Source organism: Vidua macroura, chromosome 10 (genome assembly GCF_024509145.1).
Source record: "Vidua macroura isolate BioBank_ID:100142 chromosome 10, ASM2450914v1, whole genome shotgun sequence".
Classification (NCBI taxonomy): domain Eukaryota; kingdom Metazoa; phylum Chordata; class Aves; order Passeriformes; family Viduidae; genus Vidua; species Vidua macroura.
In genome coordinates, this window is record NC_071580.1 from 9,026,841 (window position 1) to 9,046,879 (window position 20,039).

General features: G+C 40.6%; 1 protein-coding gene and 1 long non-coding RNA gene across 12 annotated transcripts in view; one reads left to right on the forward strand and one right to left on the reverse strand.

Moving 5' to 3' along the window:
- The window catches only part of ABCC5 (ATP binding cassette subfamily C member 5), a 70,715-nt gene extending 52,867 nt beyond the window's left edge, over positions 1-17,848 (forward strand). For 9 of the 10 annotated variants that reach the window (XM_053985912.1, XM_053985910.1, XM_053985909.1 and 6 more), the window contains 10 exons: positions 3,646-3,786; positions 4,437-4,588; positions 5,024-5,140; positions 6,313-6,548; positions 8,866-8,979; positions 10,007-10,119; positions 10,829-10,937; positions 12,342-12,569; positions 12,843-12,985; positions 13,659-17,848. In XM_053985912.1, the coding sequence (XP_053841887.1) occupies positions 3,646-3,786; positions 4,437-4,588; positions 5,024-5,140; positions 6,313-6,548; positions 8,866-8,979; positions 10,007-10,119; positions 10,829-10,937; positions 12,342-12,569; positions 12,843-12,985; positions 13,659-13,931 (1,626 nt within the window). In that variant the 3' untranslated portion in view covers positions 13,932-17,848. Of the gene's footprint in view, positions 1-3,645; positions 3,787-4,436; positions 4,589-5,023; positions 5,141-6,312; positions 6,549-8,865; positions 8,980-10,006; positions 10,120-10,828; positions 10,938-12,341; positions 12,570-12,842; positions 13,098-13,658 lie in introns of all 10 variants that reach the window. The other variant, XR_008438542.1, reaches the window with a different exon arrangement.
- Positions 4,403-12,320, reverse strand: LOC128811933 (uncharacterized). Of its 2 annotated transcripts, XR_008438545.1 has the most exons (5): positions 12,108-12,320; positions 11,952-12,007; positions 9,655-9,707; positions 9,481-9,567; positions 4,403-4,484 (listed from the first exon to the last, which is right to left on the reverse strand). It is a non-coding gene; the product is annotated as an uncharacterized LOC128811933 (long non-coding RNA). The 2 variants fall into 2 exon arrangements; XR_008438544.1 differs by having other exon boundaries at positions 11,952-12,320.
- Positions 17,849-20,039: the final 2,191 nt, after the last annotated feature.

Consider the following 20,039-nt stretch of genomic DNA (forward strand, 5'->3'; position numbering starts at 1 on the left):
CCAAGATCTTTAGTTGTTTGATGGACATTGAGAGACAGCTGAGAGATTAAATCTGCCTTTCACAGAGCATTCCAGCTCCCTGTGCTGTTAGGAAACCATATGCTCAGTACATCACCAGTTTCCATCAGAGGCAAGACTGTCACAATCATTGTGGATCTCTCCTGGTGTGGGCTGAAGGCACACAGTGATCAGATATGTCAGGGACAGTAGTCCTGTTCTTCCTCTCCTTCTTCTCCCTCATCCCTTACTTCTTGGTAATACTCTTGTGTGATATTTTCTTTTTTCCTTCCCTAGAGAGAAAAATCTGCACCTACCTCTTGCCCACTGTGTCATTTCTCTGATTTGGCAGTGCACATCTTAACAGCAGTGCTATTTTCTTTCCTTAAATGCAAATCCTCCTCTGGGTTCTGGTACAAAAAATTGTAACATTTCCTCATCTTCAGGATTTAGCAGAAAGGACAGCTCTCTTTGCAGTGCTAGGAACTTCCCTGTAATTCCTTAGATTTGTCTTGATTCCTCAGTCCCCATAAAATGACTTACTGCTCGGGTGTGCCTTGCTTCTGTCACGTGCTCTGCATCTCAGGTGTTTTGTTTACTTTGTCATCAGATAGAGCAGCTTGTTTGCCTAGAACAGAAGCTGTGGCTTTGCAGCTCTTCCTGCCACCTTCATCAATAATGCATGTAGAAACACGGAGAGGTTTAAAATTAAAAGAGGCTTAGCTAATTGCCTTTGTCATTTGCCAGATTTGGGCAAAAGATTATGATCTAAGTCAATAAAAATTATACTCTTGGCAGGTGTCTTATGAAGTGTGGACTTCTTTGCAGTATGTGGGCAGGGGAAAGCCTGGGTTGCCAAAAGCCTTTGTTCAGCAGAGGAATCATGCAGCAGGTCTTTTTAATTGAAATGCACCACAGAACAGCTTTAATGTGTGAAACAGCTTTCCCGTATACATTAAAAGCTAGATAAAAATGAAGAGCATGATGATGATGATGTCATGTGTATTTCCCAAGGGGAAGTGCAGGAGGGATTTGCATGTGGAGTAGATGATACAGCCCCAAATACTGCTCTGTCCCTATGCTCCACCACCTGCCCCAGCAGCACCCTGTGCCTCTCACTCCTTTCTGGGATGCTGCTTATACTCATTTCCCCAGCCCATAGCCCTGCCTCTGTCCAGCAGCATAGCCTGGTCTATTTATATTACAGATCTATTTATATTGTTTCAGGATAACTTTCATCATTGTTCCAAGTGTGTCTGGAAAGAGAGACAGAGGCTTGCCATGACATTAGAGCTGCAGACATTAGAAAACAGGGGAAAAAAATACTTCATCCTCTGCAAATGTTTTCCCTCTTGGCTTGTGGGGCTGGTGCTTCACTTAACTTCAACCAAATGTCAAATAAAGCGGGAGTGGTTGAAAAGAAGTTGTCCTTAATTTATGGAGTTTCTTGTAAACAAGAATCAACTCTTAGTTCCCCTTCCCTTCCTGCTAATGTTTTCCTCCTGCACTGCTCAGGGAGAACTTCCCCTTGTCTCTCTGCTGTAAAGACGTTGTCTGTCAGCCCTTTTTCCTTCCTACTCAAGTTTTGCAACTTAGGTGTGGTGGTGCCTTATCTCTGTTTTCTCTGTTAGCCTTTTCTGTCTCTCAAAAAGCAAAGGAAACAATGTTTTGAGGATGAGTCTCTTCAGCAGGGCCAGCGATACAGATTTGTGATACGAGCACAAAGCCACTGATCAGATGAGTGTTTTTAAAAGGCATTGGGGCAGATCTTTGAAATTTAATTTCTGAGCCTCTTCCCTGAATTGTTAGGAAACTACTACCCTGTATTAAAAACAGCACCTTCATTTTTTTGTAAATGTGTATTTGGGGTGGAAGTTCCTAGTTATTGCTGTGTAATGAGACATATGTCCCCAAATGCCTTCTGGAACAGCTGTCTCTAGTTCCATAATGTGGCATTGCAGAAATTATAGTCATTGCTGTGAAAAGCAGGTATCCATGAGAAATGTAGTGGAAATCTGTAGCTATGTAGGTGCCCCTGGGCTGTGACCCAGGGTTGTGGGCAGTGCTATGCTGAAATGCAGCACATGTATGTAAACAGACAGGGCTCCTCAGAAGTCCTGCTTTAGGCTTGTTTCTGGCCCTACAGGCTTGAAATAGAAGAGGGTAATCTTAAAACAAATTTCAAGAGTTTAATTTTACTTTTAGACAAAGGTTTTTAATTTTGTAATGCCTCCCTCCTAAAAAACCCCAAACATTTGCCAGCAGAAGTGTGAGACTCCATGGGAATAACTAAAAGCTGCTGACTGTGTTTCCTGTCCTCTCCTTTCACTGATCCCTGGGGTGCTGCTGCAGTGGATGATTTGGGAGAGGAGCACACTGGCATCTGAGGAAAAAGGTCTAAAGGCAAGGGAAGAAGAGATCAAAAAATAATCTTATAGGACAGAAGGAGACAGAGAAAACTTTAACTTCCAAAAGATAACTAGGAGACAGAGTTGAAATATGTTGTTAAAACATGAGCAGACTTAGTACCCAGGCTTCTCTTCTGTGTTTCGTTGCTTTCCCTTGAGGACTAGAACTGAACTAGTATTTGCACTAACTGCTGTTCCCTGATCTCAGATTTATTGGTTGCTTTGATCTAAGAATTCAGCAGATTCAGAAGTTTTATTCCTCGTGCTTGACTGTTTCCAAGACTTCCAGTGGTTCAAATTTTATTGCAAATTTCACAATATTTTATATTTTCCATCAGAGTTCAGCTCCAAAGTTCTAGGATTACAAGGAAATCCTTATTTAAAATTACTTCTACACTTCAAAGTTGGAGGCAGGGAGCATGTGAAAGCACAAACATTTGAAACAGAAAGACCAAAAGGCAAATAATTGGACTTTTTCTTACTATTCTTAATCTGTTCTAATTATTTGCCGAAGGTCTGACTTGTGATTTATTTGCTGTTTGGTACTGAAATTGACGTGCTCAGTGGTGTGTTTTGTTGGCTTTTCCTTTGTGACCACCCAGAAACTCCTCATCCATTCTGTAAAAAGGGGCCTCCAGTGTCCTTGACCAGATGTTTCTTACATATACTGACTTTTTTGCATAGTGTCAAAATGTTTGATGCTTCAGCCAGGAGGGCAGTGTCAGGGTCACAGATAATATTGTGTACACTGTTCAGCTTCGGGGATTTTTGGTTTGTGGACATGGGTTTGTTTTGGGTTTTTTTTTTTTCTTTTTTTCTTTTCAGCTTATGTTACCTGACCCCTTCTATTCCTGTTCATATTGAGTTATAAACGTGGAGATAGAGAGAGTACTCCCTTTGAGAAGAAGGTTGTGTGGATGTTTGTTAGGGACTTGTTATTAACCAAGCAAATTGATATAACAGAAATAATGAGTGGCTGGAAGTCACTATGTTGCATGTCACACTCAGTGTTCAGACAGTAAGAAATTTTTCTGAGCATTCCCAGCAAATAAACTGGAATAGAAAGGTGTATTGTTAGAGATGGAAATGTGCCCTGTGCCAGGTGTTCATCTGGGGAGCGAAACAGCTGAAGTGGTGCTTCTCCCCCACAATCCTCTTGATTTCACGTTTTGTTTTTGGTAGTTCATCCTTGTCACATTGTCTGTTTCCCTCACTTCTTCTTCCTGTTGTGTTTCAACAGATCTGGTGGCTGGATCCAGAGCTGACATATGGCAATGCCAAGCCCTTTGTCTTCACACAGGGACACTCAGTGTGTAACCGCTCCTTCTTCCCCTGCTTTGACACCCCTGCAGTGAAATGCACCTACTCAGCTACTGTCAAGGTAAGGGATGTCTGTGAATGGTTTATGGAACTTTTAGTTGCTGCTAACCTGTGAAAGTGTAGTTACATTGTGTATTTTTAGCAGTTTGCATCTGCTAAAAATATTGTGATTCAGTGTTATAAAGAATACTGAATTTTTTAGGTCCAATTCTGGTTCTTGGGCCAGAATCAGGGTAGTGCCACAAAGGTAACTCTGATGCCTACCATACTTGAGTTTTACCTTCCTTGTACTCAATGCTGAAAGAGTAATTGTGAAATAAAAATATGAGAGAGAATTTGGCTGGCCCCTTCCAATAGTGGTTATTGATGATAATACTCAACTGTATTGTACCAATTTTTGAAAGAAAAAAACTGATGTCTTTTGAAACCACCATCAAATAATGTTGCATTTTGTATAGATGAAATAATTTAATGTGTGGGTGCTTTTGGGGCAGCTGGCATATAGGGGGAGTAATGTCTTACATTGGTATGTTTTCATGTACTGGGCAGATTGTGGTATAAAACCTCACAGAAATCTTACATTTTATGTTATGTAAATGATTATTTTTAATATACATCATTGGGCATAGATGAAAATGAACCAGAGATCTGTGGTTCAGTCATTCAGCTGTGATTATCTGGTGAGTTATGTGTATGATGATGGTCTTCCAGGCTCCAGCAGGCATACAGGTGTTGATGAGTGCCACCCAAAGTTCCTACCTAGAAGAGGAAGGTGTATATCAATTTTACATGGAATATCCAGTTCCTGCTTACCTAGTGGCCCTGGTGGCTGGAGACCTCATACATGCAGACATAGGTCCAAGGTAAGATTTGCAGTGAGTTCATTCTGCATTTTATTTCTCTGTACAGTGCTTCATACAGTAAAGTAGCAAGGATGTTGAGTCATTGATAAGGGAACAGTTGGATTCATGTGCTGTGAGCACAGATAGAGTTTGAAGTGTAGTTGGGAAAGAAGTTCATGGCACTGCACTGGCAAAGATACATTCCTCTTTCGTAAATGTTGCCTACTGTTCCCTGAAGTCATTACAGTGCTTTCTCATTACCTTGTTGAAGGGATTTTTGGTTACCTCTTGCCATGTTCCATGGAGCATTAGTCTAGGAGGGCCCAGGTCTGATAGGAGGTCTCCTTGCTCTATTACCATACATGGAAGTGTGGTAAGCAGTCAGGCTATTTTTTTTTTTCTAAGAGATAATTCAGTTTGCTGAAGTATCACCTGATGTTTTCTGTTTTCTGACAGGAGCAGAGTGTGGGCAGAGCCTTGCCTGCTGCCAACAGCCATCAGCAAGCTTTCTGGCATTGTTGAACGCTGGTTGACTGCTGCAGAGAGTCTGTATGGCCCCTATATATGGGGAAGGTGAGTTTTATCAGTCTTCTGGGCATGTGCAATGGGAACAAAATAAAACAGTATTGAGAAATGATCATGCTTTCTCCCTATAGCAGGGCAAACTAGCATTTCAACTGGTAGCATTGTAGTAGTTGAAAACAGACTCTGGAGTTTTGTCTCCACAAGTGTCAGGAAGGACCATGGAGGTGTTTTAGCTGGCTTGCAGTGGAAAGATCCACTGTTTAGGAATCTCCAGTTTGAACTGGAGGTCTCTAAACAGTGGATTTTTCCTGAGGAATGAGGGCTTTTCATACTGCAGTGTTTTGTGATGTAAGTCCAGCACTGGGCCAGACACCATTTAAAATGTATGGTTGTTTTATTTATCTCATTTACTTCTGCATTTATTGTGGCATGCCTGAGAATACTGAAAATCTTAGTACAGACTCATTGAGAGTCCAAGTCCCCCAAACCAACATTAATAGCTCTTGAATAGCTTGAGTATTAAAAAAGAGTGGTTTTGAGAGAATACTTGCACTCTTTGGATGGGAGAAAATGTTTACAAAGGTTTCCTATATTTCTTTGCTAAGGTAAGCAGGAAGATTGCCTTGTTGTCGACTTAACAAGTATTGCTTGAAATAATCTGAGAACATGGCCCAGTGTGCCAGTGCTAATCACTGGTAAAGAAATATAGAAAACAAAACAAATACTACTGTTGTGATCCGAAGCAGACAGATTATTTTGCTGACACTGCATATGTAGGAAATCAATTCATTCACTGACAGCTTCCTAGCCTCTCTCTTTCCTGGGAGCCTCCTGGGACTCAACACCATGTTACACTACTGTATATAGCATAAACAGTTTTTGTGGCTCCCAGATACATAACTTGTGATGAGTTTGTGTGTGTGAAGGGAGCACAATGCTTCTGGGATGCATTGCATCTGCTGCACATCAAAAGACTGTCAAGTCTTTACATCCAAACATAAGCACGTCCTTGGCCAACAAAATAAGTTGTGATCCTCTGATCAGAAGAATTAGGCGCCACTGGTGTAGAAAGTTTGTTCCTGAAGTTACAAGACAGTCTCAGAAGAGCTTTCCCTAAAGAAAGAAAAAAGTTACTGTGTCTTCTGAAAAAAGAAATGTTACTGTGTGTCTTCTAGATGCAATTTACTCATCTCCTTTTTTCTTTCTTTCCCTAATTTTAGATATGACATTGTTTTTCTTCCTCCTTCCTTCCCTATCGTTGCCATGGAAAACCCATGCCTGACCTTCATCATCTCTTCCATTCTGGAGAGCGATGAGTTTTTGATAATTGACGTCATTCATGAAGTTGCCCACAGCTGGTTTGGGAACGCGGTCACCAACGCCACGTGGGAGGAGATGTGGCTGAGCGAGGGCCTGGCCACCTACGCGCAGCGCCGGATCACCACCGAGACCTACGGTACAGCTGCAGAAACTTCTCCCTGTGCTCCTTCTTACCATAACTCAGAGCTGCCTGCTTGGAGGATTTGCCTTGGAAACTCAGAAGTCTGTAGGGAGCTGGTTTTCAGTTAGGTTTTGTTTTATTTCTGGAACACACACTCACACACAGCCCCAAACTTTTTATTGAACATCTTGCATACTTAGAGTTTGACATTGTCTTGGCTTTAGTGTGCTCAATACCTGATATGGTACCAGGGGCTTTGAGTGAGGTGTGTTAGCAAAATGCTGTGGGGACTTGGACCTACTGTTAGGTACGAGGCAGGTGCTGATATGTCAGAGCAAGGTGAGCAGAGGATGCTTCAGAGAAAGATGTAAGAAATCTTATTACCGTTACATTGTGAAATAACTGTTCTCTGAACAAGTCTCTTTTTAATTCTGATCAGTCAGTAGCTACCTACTGTTAAAAAGAATGATGAAAGTAGCATTAAAAAAAAAGTGCAGGTTTATGTAGCTGTTTATGTGCTGGAGGCTTCCTGCATGATTGTAAACCCTGCCTTTGCTTGTGTCAGTGAATTTCACAGGTCAGTTTTATGGTGCTGTCTTTAGAATACATAGTAGTAAATTATTCCTCCTTATTTTAAGTTTAATTGGCTTGTTATTGAAGTGAATAATGGGAACGTATGCTTTTATAGTTTGTCCTGTTATGTTCTTAAAAGCCAGTTCCATGTGTTTTCTCAAACATTCATTGTAAACAACCTTAGAAAAGTTCCTAGAAATCTTGACAGCAAAAATGTGTAGAAGAAAGCATTTGTTTTTATTCATGTATCTTATTTTTGGACGTGAACTGGTGACAAGTTTAGGCAAACAAGTGCTCTGAGCATCTATGGAGATGTTACAATGCATATTATATATCTTTGAAAACTGTTTTGTGTTGAGTAATTCTCAGTGAGTAGTACTGTCCTAAGTCACATTATGCATGGCAGTAATGTGGGTAATGTTGATATCAGCAGATATCAACCTGTTCATCATCTTAGTCTGTTCCATCCAACACAGAACAAAATCCTTGCTGATTTTGGGCTGTTCTCTAGAACTGGTTGTTTCAAGAAGCATTTGCTGGGAAATTAAAAAAACGTCTTTCCCTGTGCAATTTTTTAGTAAGCTCTTTCTCCATTCTATTTTGTTTCCAAGACAAACCTTTGATCTAAATCTTACCATTTCTGACATAATTTCTGGAGTATCTTCTGTTGATAGTAAATAGGCATCTTTGCAATGATACTGTTTAGGGAAATTTGAGTCCACTCACTACCACTCCTCTTGGATCTTGCTTAATTCTCCTCTCTGTAGCTTGAAGTAATTGCCCTTAACACTAGTTACCCTAGTTCTTGCTCTCCCCTGGGAAGCACGTCCACTTCTTTCTCTGCTCATACAGGTTCTCCTATTTTCCAAATATATCCTGGTTCTTAATTCACATTTGGCTATGTAGGATTTGAGTGTTACATTGAGACTCTGAGGTTGTATCTATGTAACAAACCCTGTCTTCAGGTTAAAAACTCAGCAAAGAAGGCTAAAATTTTAATAGATATGGATGTTAAGTATCTTCTGAATCTGAAAATCCATTTTCTGCAGCTTCTAATGTCTGCAAGGGCATAGGAAAGATCTCTTGACTTGGCAGTGTAATACAGCTAGTTTGGTTTGAAAGCATGGAATGGTCTACGTTGCAGTTAGGGAGAAGGAGTAGCTTACCCAGTCACAACTGTATAAAGTCCTAATGAGAGGAAGGTGAAATACTTAGGGCAAAAACCAGGTAGGATGATAGATAAAGCTTAAAAAATAAACACAGGATCTGTAATACAATAACCAAATCCAATTCTTTTCTCTTTCCACTCAAGAGGTGACATTTAGTAATATCCTTGGCACTGAGTATGGAATTGTGTCTACTATTCTACCAGTGACAGTATGTTTTTGTAGCACTTGATTACTCCCTGAAAGTTACCTGTACAATACTTTTTTCAGCGCTGCTCACCTTATCTTGCAAGAACTGATGATATGATGTCAAGGATGTAAACTTTAGCATAATTTTCGTGCTGTGTTGGTTTCCAGTACAGCCTGATGCATGATCAGAGTGAGGAAATACACTGGGTTAGGCTCTGACTTCCATTACTAATTACAAGGATGTTCTGCACTCAAGTTTCTCTGCCATTAGATTGCTGTGATTCTCTCTCACTGTTCTGTCTTCTGCACCTGCAGCAGCTTTTAGTTTGTCCCTGTGCCAGTCCTGCACAGATCAGCTTTTGCTGATCATTTGCCCACAACTAACAAGTTACTTTCTGGGGTAGGAGCTGCCTTCACATGTTTGGAGACTGCATTCCGCCTCGATGCTCTCCACAGACAGATGAAGCTCCTTGGAGAAGACAACCCGGTCAGCAAGCTTCAGGTTAAACTGGAGCCAGGTATTGCTTTTGGTTGAGGCTGCTCTACACAAAATTATACACCTCTGTATATCCATGGTGGAATATTGACAAAAGATGACTAATATTTACATATCCTTTATGAAAAAAAATTAAAAAGAAAGAAATATTGGTTTGTAAACCAGTCTAAAATCAAGTAAGAAAGCTTTGCTTTCAAGCTTTTTTCAAGGTTGGATAACTCATCTTTATAGATATTGTTCTGTGTAAGAACAGACTTACTGAGTAGAAAGATTGTGAAAAGCTGCCTTGAAAGCTATGTGGGTTTGAAATTCTGGATATGTGAAATAAAGTATTTCAAAATTGAACTATTTGGAAACATAATATAAAATCCTCTGCTATTCAATGTTCCTCTCTTTATGTGTTCATGTAAGAAGTATGTATGTATTTAGCATGCAGATAATCAGGTATTTGCTTTAAGTGGAGCTGTGCAGAGGCTGTTTGGTTATTCCCTGAACCAGATGCATGACTGCACTCCAGATTTACCTGTCTCCTTCACTGATAGTTCTCTAGTTCTGTGATCACAGTTGGGTGGGTGAAACAGTCTTCTATCTAGATGATATTTAAAACAACCTAAAATGCAAGTGGAGTTGATATTGGAGTCAAATGGAATGGAAAAGCATGTGTGAAAGCCTCAAAAAAGGAGCAAGTGATGATTACCTTTTATTGATATCTTTGAAAATATGTGGTATGGTGAATCCCAGAACCTGGCACTGAAAAAAGAAAAAAGGATGTTTTTTTCAAGTTCCAGATCTGTTTTCAGTGACCTCTAGTTTGAAGTGACTTATTCCATTGGGAGTTACTATTTACCTTGCAATGCTTAATTGTTTAAAAAATATTATTTTTTCAGGCTGTGCCTTTGGACTGCATCAACTTAAATGTACTGACAACAAGCTTAGGGTTTTTTTAAGTCACTATATCTCACCTTGCTGATCTCTAAGGAGTCTGTATAACTCAGAAGGGCTGGAAATCAGTCTCCTCATTAATTTATTATCATGTTGTCTTCTTTCAGGTGTAAATCCCAGTAATTTAATGAACCTTTTCACCTATGAGAAAGGCTACTGCTTTGTTTACTACCTGTCCCAGCTCTGTGGTGACCCCAGACACTTTGACTCCTTCCTAAGAGTGAGTATAAATATGTGTTTTGTTGAGATTTAGAGCTGATTTTTTGTTGTTGTTGTTTGGGTTTTATTCCCCAGATTCTTTCACTGTGGCTAATTGTTAAGGGTAAAGTTGAATACAAGTGTGTCAGAGATGGAGGAAAGTTGTGGGCCTGTCTGTCAACCTACATGAATCTTTCTACAAGATTTCTGAGATTCTGAGGTCATGAGGTGCTAGATACACAGCAGTAGTATATATTTGTTATCTTGTTCTGTGCTCCAAGTAATTAGAAAGCTGTTTCAGCACAGATTGCCTGTGACTGGAAAGACGTGACTTGATTCACTACTAAGAAGTGTTAACTTGGGTGTTTTTATCTAGGGTGACAAAGGGTATAGGTTACTATATTGGGGCATGTTGGTGCCTGGAAGCACACTTGCAAAACCTATAGAAAATTGTCAGCTACTGCCTTATTTTGGAAAAGGACAATGCAATGATACTCAGCTGTCAATGTATTTGCAGCTACTCATTTTTTTCATGTTATGGTGCTTCTTTATTTAACTGGGTGAGGAGGGAGAATATTTTTCTTCTTTTTTTTTTTTTAAAGCTTCAAATAATTGTTCCTCCTCTTATGCTTGTATTTTTTGTTGTTGTTATTGTTGTGGCATGCAGTGATTCTACATCAAAAGGAAGCTGTCTTGCTCCTAATCATAATTTGAATGTTTTACTATTTTAGGCCTACATTGAGAAGTATAAATTTACCAGCGTTGTGGCTCAAGATCTTCTGGATTCCTTCCTGAATTTTTTTCCAGAGCTGAAAGAGCAATGTGTTGAGAGCAAAGCAGGTAGGAGATTTACTAAGTTAACTGTAAGCACTGTAGAAAACCTGGATGACGAATTTTGTGCTTGGCTTGGAGGATGCACAGGGAAATGCTAAGGCAAACAAAATAGTTCAGCAACAACCAGGTGTTCTCAACAGAATTTGTGGTTGCTGCCTCTACAGTGGGGAATGAGGACCTCGGAAATTGCTGATGATTTTGGCATTAATTAGCTGAATGTCCCTTGGTTAAGTTTCTCATTAACTCACCTTTCGCTCTGCAGACAGAATGATCAGTGCTTGTGAGATTTACACATGCTTAAATGCAGGGAAAAGGTGAATACACTTTGAAATTTCATCTATTTTAATAGAAGAAGACATGCTTTGAGAACTGTAACTTCCCCAAGATCCTACCCATACATATAAAATCTCTTCCAGGATGTTTCATTTTCCCTTATATCCCCTATTTATGGCTGTTGGTGGATTTGTGGAAGGTCTGTGGCCTACCAGGTGCTTATTATCTCACTTTCTTAAAGAAATGAGATTCATGTTATCCTGCCATGTGTCCATCCCTGTGAATAGCTATTGAGCACATTGGACAGTTTAAACCAAACTGGCCAAGTACAGCTCTTAAGGATATTGGGTGCCTGCAGGCTTTGTGGAGAGGAAACTGCTTGTGGAGACGTGTAGATGATACAGTTTACTGTGGGAAAAGCTGCAGCATGAGCTCAGCAGTTCTGTGTTTTATTTGGCCCACTGGTAGGCTAATGAGTTAACCACAGAAGTTGCTAATTTTTGCCTGGCTAATATTCAGGGGATGCAGAAGGTAGGAGTTTTAGTGTAGATGGTGTGGATCAGGAAGTATTGCCAAGGGTTAGGAAAGTACAGAGGTGGTAAAAGTTCTTCCTCAAGAGGAAGAACTCTGCTGGAAAGCAGGCTCTGCTGCTTGTGAAGAAACTTTTTTTTTTAAATTAGTTGCATAAATAAATGTAAATTGCTTGGGTTTACTGGTAGGTAGGAAGAGTTTAGTCAGCCCTTTCACCTCCTTTTTTTTATTAAGTGGGTTTTCTCCATGTTTGTCAAGTCTTCTTCAAAATTCTGAGAGAGAAATGCAGGCACACAAATATTAGAGCGTAATTTGAACATAGGTACTTGTCAGCCTGGCTGCCTTAAGAGCACATGTATTTCTTATACTTACTGTACAGCTGAGCTCTAGAGAACTCACAGTGAGGATTGGAGCAGTGCTGCTGGCACTCTTCCAGGTGTTCCATAGGCTATCCCAATGAGGCTGCTAAGACTGTTGTGTCACTATAACTATTGGTTGCTGTTGTTAGAGCCTCCCTTAACTATGCTAGAAGCGGTCCTGAACTTTGAGGCAGCCAAGCCACCTGCAGGGATCTCTGCTCCACATTTTTGGTGCTCCTCATTCCAGGACTGGAGTTTGAACGTTGGCTCAATGCTACAGGACCTCCGTTAGCTGAGCCAGACTTATCTCAGGGATCCAGTCTGACCAGACCAGTGGAGACACTCTTCAAACTCTGGACCACAGAGCCTCTGGACTCTGTTGCTGCTGCCAGCAGTGTTGACCTCACTAAATGGAGAACGTTCCAAACTGTACTTTTCCTGGACAGATTGCTGGATGGATCACCACTGCCACATGGTGAGTACTCTTTCCAAGACTGTAGAAAATTATCCCTGGAATAATTGGTTGAATTCTAAAGATTCCTGCCTCTGGTTGACATTATAATTCATGTAAAGTCAGGTTGATGTCCCAGGCCATATCACAGAGGGCTTGAAATAGGTGGTCTTCAAAAGTCTTTCCCAACCCAATGGATTCTATGATTCTGTGATTTTATGAGTTGTTATTATCTGATGATCCTCAAAATTGACAAAATAGGTCATAGTTCTTTCTCTGTGTATGTGCTCTCTTCAGAGGTGATAAAAAAGCTCTCGGAATGTTACTCCTCTCAGCTGGACTCCATGAATGCAGAAATCCGTATCCGCTGGTTGCAGATTGTAGTCCGAAATGACTATTATCCAGACCTTTACAAAGTCCGTCGCTTCTTGGAAAACCAGGTACTAACTGCTGGATTAAACTCACTGCACCTCTCAGTGCATGAGACATGTGCATGAGACATGCGACGTGAAAGACCTTGGAACTTCTGCTTCCTGGCCAAGTGTAGCCCAGGTGTGTTGCGAAGGGGCTGAGCATGGCTCACCTGCTAGTGGTGGGGAGGAATGGGCAGATGTAATTTCAAATGCCTACAGATAATCTCTGCTTTTCTAGCCTGACTCAATACCTTTGTCCCAGCTCTGCCCCATGCATTTTATGTATTGCTTTGTAGCAGCCCTGGCTTTTCCAGACCACAAGTTTTTGCACTACTAAATTGTGTGATCATTTGAATATTTACAGTTCAAGCAAGGCTAGGGCTCATCAAGTTCTTTTCAGTAGTTGTTATTGTGCTGGAGCAAAAGGTTAATGTATGTGTTCAGTGTGGGCTCTTCTATTTGGCCTTTAAAAATAGTTCTGTTATTTGTGGAAGTAGCTCAGTCTCAGAGAGCAGATTTTTTTATTACCATTCATAAGAAAACCTTGCATCAGACTTAGAATAGACTCATCTGTCTTTTGAAGAAATGTCTTGCTTGTCTCCAGTCTGAAGTTACTCAGGGCTGTTGGAGTTGTAGCTGTAGAAAAGCTGAACTTCTTGACTTTATTGAAGTGTTTTTATCTTGTTTTCCTTTTTTGTAGATGTCTCGGATGTACACAATTCCACTTTATGAGGACCTTTGCACTGGCACTCTCAAGTCTTTTGCCTTAGAAATTTTTTACCAGACCCAAAACCAGCTGCACCCCAATTTGCGGAAAACGATCCAACAGATCTTATCCCAGGGCTTGAATCCACTTCCTGCCATAGACACTACAGCAGTCACTACAGACACACCAGCAATGGTGCTTGAGGACAAAGTCTCAGAGGCCACAAATGGTGCCATTTCACTCAGGGATGTCAACGTGTCTGCTTAGATCACCAGTTCATGCCAGCCACAAAGCTTGAAAATGGGGACAGGAACAGAGGAAAGATAACCAAGTGTTGCCTCCTTTCCCTCAGCCTTGCAGCTGTGGTGTGTTGTAACTGGATTTCTCTCCAAAACACAAAGCAAATGTGCCTTCAAGTATCCAGTGTGTAATACTGCCAGATTTCAGAGATCTCCACCAGCTGTGTGACAAATATTTTGATTCGGTTTTTACTGGGCAGGGACTCCTGGGCTGTTGCTTCTCCATGGAAAGTGGGTTGTTCCCTTTCCTGAGGCTCTTCTGGATGGTTTCTTCGGATTTGTTGTTTGGTGGGAGGGTGTTTTTTTTCTTCTTATTTTTTCTTTTTTTTTTTGTCTAAGGCCACTGAGGCTGTGGAGTATGTCCTATTTGCTGTGTGTATGTTGGGGAGTGTGTGTGTGTCAAGTTGTCATTGTTCTAATATTTGGACTAAAGTTCTGCAAAGGAGAGACTCAGGAATTGTTAGTGGCAGCAAACATGTTTTCATGTTATCCTCCTTCCTGTGACAGAGGTGTTGTGATTTGGGAGGAAGGGGACTAATCCTTAAATAAGAAACTAATTTTAAATAGCTCCTGTTCCCCCCTGCCCATAGGTGGCTAAATAATAATAATAATAATAATAATAATAATGCTCTTTATATATATATATAAAATATAAAAAAGAACAGGGAAACATTATGATGGATTTGAAATCCTTCTGTAGTTAACCCTACCTTCAGTTTTCCCTTTGCACTCAATGGGACAAGCAATAAAGAAATGCGTAGGCTTGAATTTTCAAAGAAGTTAAAATTAGGTTCCCAAATGCCATCAATTCTGGTACTAGCTGGATGCCTAAATCTTTTTAACTGTTTTGACAAGTCTAGCTGCAACCTTTGCTAGTGTGTCAGGATGTGTGGCACATGCATCAGATGCATTCTGTGTGTCTCCTATTCTGTCCTTTTGGAGGAATTACCAAGACCTGTAATTTTTTTAAGATCCCCAGCATATCTTGGCCTGTAGGTCAGCCATGAAAATATTCGTGCTAAGATTTTACTGCCTTGAATAATGTTTGCCTGAATAACAGTGGCCCTGTCATATGATAGTCTTGAGGGAAGCACCATCTTTCTTGATGTGAAACTTTATGTCCCACTTTACCCAAGTCTGTTTTCTGACTTACGGTGGGAGTAAGGTGCCATTTCATTTCCCTGGCATGCTGTTTCTCTGGATCACTGGCCAGCCATGCAGGCCAGTGTGCTGTTTGGTCTCAGGTAGCTGAGGGCAAAGTGTCCTGGGGGTATTGCAGAGTACACGCGATGGTTCATAGACTGTGCCACAAACTTTTTAACACATGGGTACCTGTGTGCTGTCTGTGAGCTCCCACAAGGCATCTCTGAGCTGATGCATCACCAGGATAGTATCAACAAAAGACAAAACATTTGGAAAAGACTCAGCTAACAGAGATGTGTGAGAGAAATTGTTTTATATGTCAGGGCAAATTTTAGCCCTGCTATGGGGATCTGCATAGACAGGAAGAGGAGGAAATTTGGGAGGGCTTTTTTTTCTTCACCAAAAGTATCTGTTTACACCCATGTGTGGATGGGGACTTAGGTGCTGTTACTGGATCTGCATTTTCTGGCTTTAAATTAATTTGGACTTCACCATAGCCTTAGCCTGGGCTGAACTGGGATAAAGCAATAATTAACTCAGGCCTCTGTAGTGCTTCATTAGTTTTAAAAATGGGCCATCAGCATTTTTGGGCTTCAGAACTCCAAGCTCTGCTCTTTGCTCCTTGAATGGGATTATCTTTTAAATTCTGTTTTGTTTTCCCAGAAAGGATGGAGAATGATGTTTTCTACACAAATCTCTTTCCTTTTCATTTGTTGTTCTATTGAAAGAGATTTGTACAAGCTGACTTTACACTTCCGGAGTTGCCGCTGTTGGTGCTGCGTCTCCTGGACCCCACTGCCAGCAGCGACAGCCTGGTCGAGACCAGGAACCACTAGCATTTTTTGGAATCACGGGCCTCTGTTCTAACATATTTTATTTAGTGGGAGAATGTTTGTGACCCTGGTGGGAATTTTTCATTTACATGGATGCCTTATGATGATTGTCAAATTAAACTAAGCTTTGTGACAAGTTCAGCCTTTCGGGCAGTTTTTTGGCGACCCTGCTCTAGCTGTGTGGAAGAGCTAACTTGGTACATTGTCTTTGTTTTGACCTTTTCTGGGGTGCAGCATAGAGGGGAGTTTGGAAGCCCTTTCAAAGCCGCACAGGAAGGAGCTGGAGAGGTGGCAAAAGCAAACAATCAAATGTAAATATTATCTATTGTTACTAGAACTGACTGAAATACATCAGATCAGCTCTGTGTTTGCATAGACACTCATCAGAGCAAGGAAATGCTGGCTGAACTGAACAGACTGTTTCCTGGTTAAAGAACACAAGATGTAAGTTAGAGTTTCTGCTCTCATCTCTCTGAGATCCCATCAAATGGCTTTTGACCTAGGACTTGTTTTCTGAAACACTGAAGCAGAGCAAGATTTTTTGAAAATATTCCATGCATCCACCTCCAGGTACTTCCATTTCTCCTGTGAGTGAGGAGTGCATTTTTTATTTTGTAGAGACAAAAAAACTGGCAGCAAGTTTGTGGAGATAAGCCTTCCTTTCGTTGACAGAAAATAAATTGGTGCTTCAGGCTACTTGCTGTCTTGATTTGTAGTAGACTTCACATTGACAGGCAAAATAGACTGTGATTAAATAACAACTATTTGCCTTATCTTTGGTACATTCATTTCTGATCTATTTAAGTCAGATTAGACATCAAATCAGTTTTATTCAAACTGATGCCAAGAGATCTGGTTATCTCTTTTTATTTTGAAAATGAAAACTATTACTTTATTTCATTGCAGCTTTGAGCAGGGCAACAGAGGATGTAGAAATATCACTTGTGGGAAAGCTCTGAAGAGCCAAACTGTTTAATAGAATGGAATATTTCTGACTTAATTTTTTAGCATTTCATAACCACATTGGTTGATACATTCAGTATAATTCTTGCTAGCTACAATATACTCTGTTAAGCTTGTATCAGTAATTTTTGCATCATGTTACATGGCAACATTTTAACCACAAAGTCTATCAACCAAAAAGAATTCTATCAAGTATCCCAAACATTCTGCTTCAACCAGAACTCTTTGATGTTCTTGCACTGCAGTGACCTTGGCCATTACCTTTTTCAGGTAACACAGGACCTTCTGTACATCTAAGCTCATGTGCTGCACAATTCACTTAGGTCAAATACACTTCTTCAGTCTGCTCTCCCTGTTTGTCCAAAGATAGAACAACACAGTACAGTCAACACACTAAAACAACATCACATTCTTTTCACAGTTTTTACTATAGATTGATAAAAGCTGAAAGCCACTTTGACCACAATAGCAGATTTGGTGTATAAGAGAAACCATACTAGAAATCACTGTGTGAGATTTATCAAGCCACTCTCCTCTGAGACACAGAATTATTGTCAGTTGTGAGGACACAGTTTTGTTGAAGCCCCAAGTAAATTGGTTTAGCTGTTTATTACATGCATTCCTGGAATGCATACCTAATGTCTAGTTTGGATTTGTCTACTTTTACCTTCCAGCTCTGGGAACTATTGCTTTGTTTGTGAAAGTTAAACTACTTACACATAAACCACTTACCTCTTTCTCATGTAAGTACTTTTAATTCTTAAAGAAAACTGATTGATTGGTCTGTTGCTGCAAGTTGTCTTCCACAACCTCGTGTATTGATTTTGCTTGGGTGGAGCATGATGTTTCAATATCCTTTTAAAGTGGAAATTGCACATTGTTTCTCAAAAATTACCTCAATTGCTGCTGTATATTCCACATCAACTTTAAAAGATTTTTTTACTAATATTGTCCATTAATCCTGTTTTTTTCCATTAATAATAGTAGTAATTTGGGCACCTGTTAGCATATGTCTTAACTGGACATGAGAACCTTTTTAAAGATAAAGGAGGGTAGAGAAAAGCTATTCCATATTCTGGAGGGGACTTTTCACTCTATACAGAGGGATACCAGCTAGTTGCAATAAATGATTAAGTCTGTGTGAACACTTCCCTTTAGTCCTCTTCCTGCATGTACCTTCTACACTGGAAAACTCAGGTCTTAGACCTTTGATTTCTTGTCCAGAGAATTATGATTGTGTTGAACATAATATGCTCTGTGTCCAACAAGGAAGGTGTTCTAATATGCTAGAGACAAGTCTTTCTCTAAAAATGGAATGGCATTAGTGGGGTTTGCAGAGCACTAGACCCTTTTCCAAAATCATATTTACTGAGGTGCATCTTGTGTGCTGTGGTACCCAGGCTGGAAATTTGGAGCTGTGCTTTACCTCTGTGTGCCTTAAGCAATAAGACAGGTCTATAACCCCAAATACCCACTCCAAAATCTCTCTTAAGCTAAAGGACACTCTGTGCTGTTCCTTTGATACAGCTCTGATCAGTATCAGCTGAGTATTGCTTGTGCCTTCCTAATCCTAGTATCAGGATTCAGAGAATTGGAAGAGCTGCCTTGTGAACAGCTTCCATGTGTCAGCATTTGCAGAAACAAACACACACATTGAGCCCAGCCAGTGCTGCTCGATTACTTTTACTCTTCTCCCTGTCCTTGAACCACTGGGAGTTGGAGACAAAAGCAAACATGGAATTGATGAAACCCCAAAACTGGCAAACAACCATGAAAATATCAAACACTATTCTAAAGGATCATCTTCATTCACATGGAAATGAGCTGGTTATTAAGCTGGACACAAATACCTTTTAAATTTCTATAGCAATCGGATTCAACCCCTCTTAGTCTTCTTTCTTCCTTTTCAATGAGAAATGAAGCACCTACATTAAAGTGCACTGAGAAACAGGTTGACAAGGCAAGTATAATTTTGTCTTAAAATATTATCTTCGACATTCTGTCTAAATAGACCTGTGTTTTATCTTCAGGAACAGTTTAATCCAGCAGGGTTGCCAAGAGGCAACAGGGAAAGTTCTCTGCTGTTCTCATTCCCAAGAGTTTCAGGTTAACAGAAGAAAAATCATCAATTGCATACTGTATTAATTTACCCATTTCCAGCTTTGCAGTGGGGCAAGGAAAGCATGTCAGGTATCTGAGAGACCAGGATAATATTTATCGCTTTCCTTTTTGTAATAGCTTCATAAATAAATAGTTAGGTATTTAACTAATTATTGTTGCAGGCTGGACCTCCTGTATTTACAGTTAGAGCTCAACATCTATCCTGCTTTCTAGAATTGGTCCTCTAATGGAATTTATGCAGTTGTGTGATCGCTTTTCCTAAAGAATGCAGGGGTGAAATCACACAGATCAGAGCCTCACTGTTCCTGACACAGAGGCCTTTTTTTCCCCTTTCCCTCCCCCAACAGAGCTCTCCTGTGTTGCTCACTCGCAGCCACGCAGCTGCAGCTCCCTCGCATGAGCCGTGGACAAGAGGGTTATTCTTACTGCCAGCAATGTTTCCTCTGCTCCCGAAAGGGTCAAAACTCCAATGTGAAAAGTCTTGTTTGTTGATTAAATTTGCAGTATGCAGGGGACAAGCCTTGTGTCTGTACAACGGGCATGACCAAGGGGCAGAGAACCTATTTCTGAATGTCAGGGGGGTAGACAGCAGCTGCAGTTACCTGAGAGCATTTCCATCTGCTAAGGTTGGCTTGAGAGGAGGATTTCTGCATTAATGTCTGATAAAAACCAGTCAGGCCTGTGTTTTCTTGTGGCTCTCTCGTTCAGATGTCCTCTCTACCCAAGGACCAGGTGACCTTAGACTCAAACACATCATCACAGGCCAGTGTGATGGCAGAATTTTTGGCAAACACCTCATCCTTCCACAGTGGCTCAGCAGCTTCTTTGTTGACCACACCTGAGCTCCTTGAGAAACACTGATGTGAAAGGCCCAAACATGAAAAAAAAAAAACAACCAGCCTCCTTCAGTGTGCTCTGAAACCCAAAACCTCGGTGTGCTGAAGGATGGCCTTTGTTCCTAAGCTAGGAAGTATTTTTAAGGAACTTTTCCTATTTCACTGGTCAGTGGTATCTAT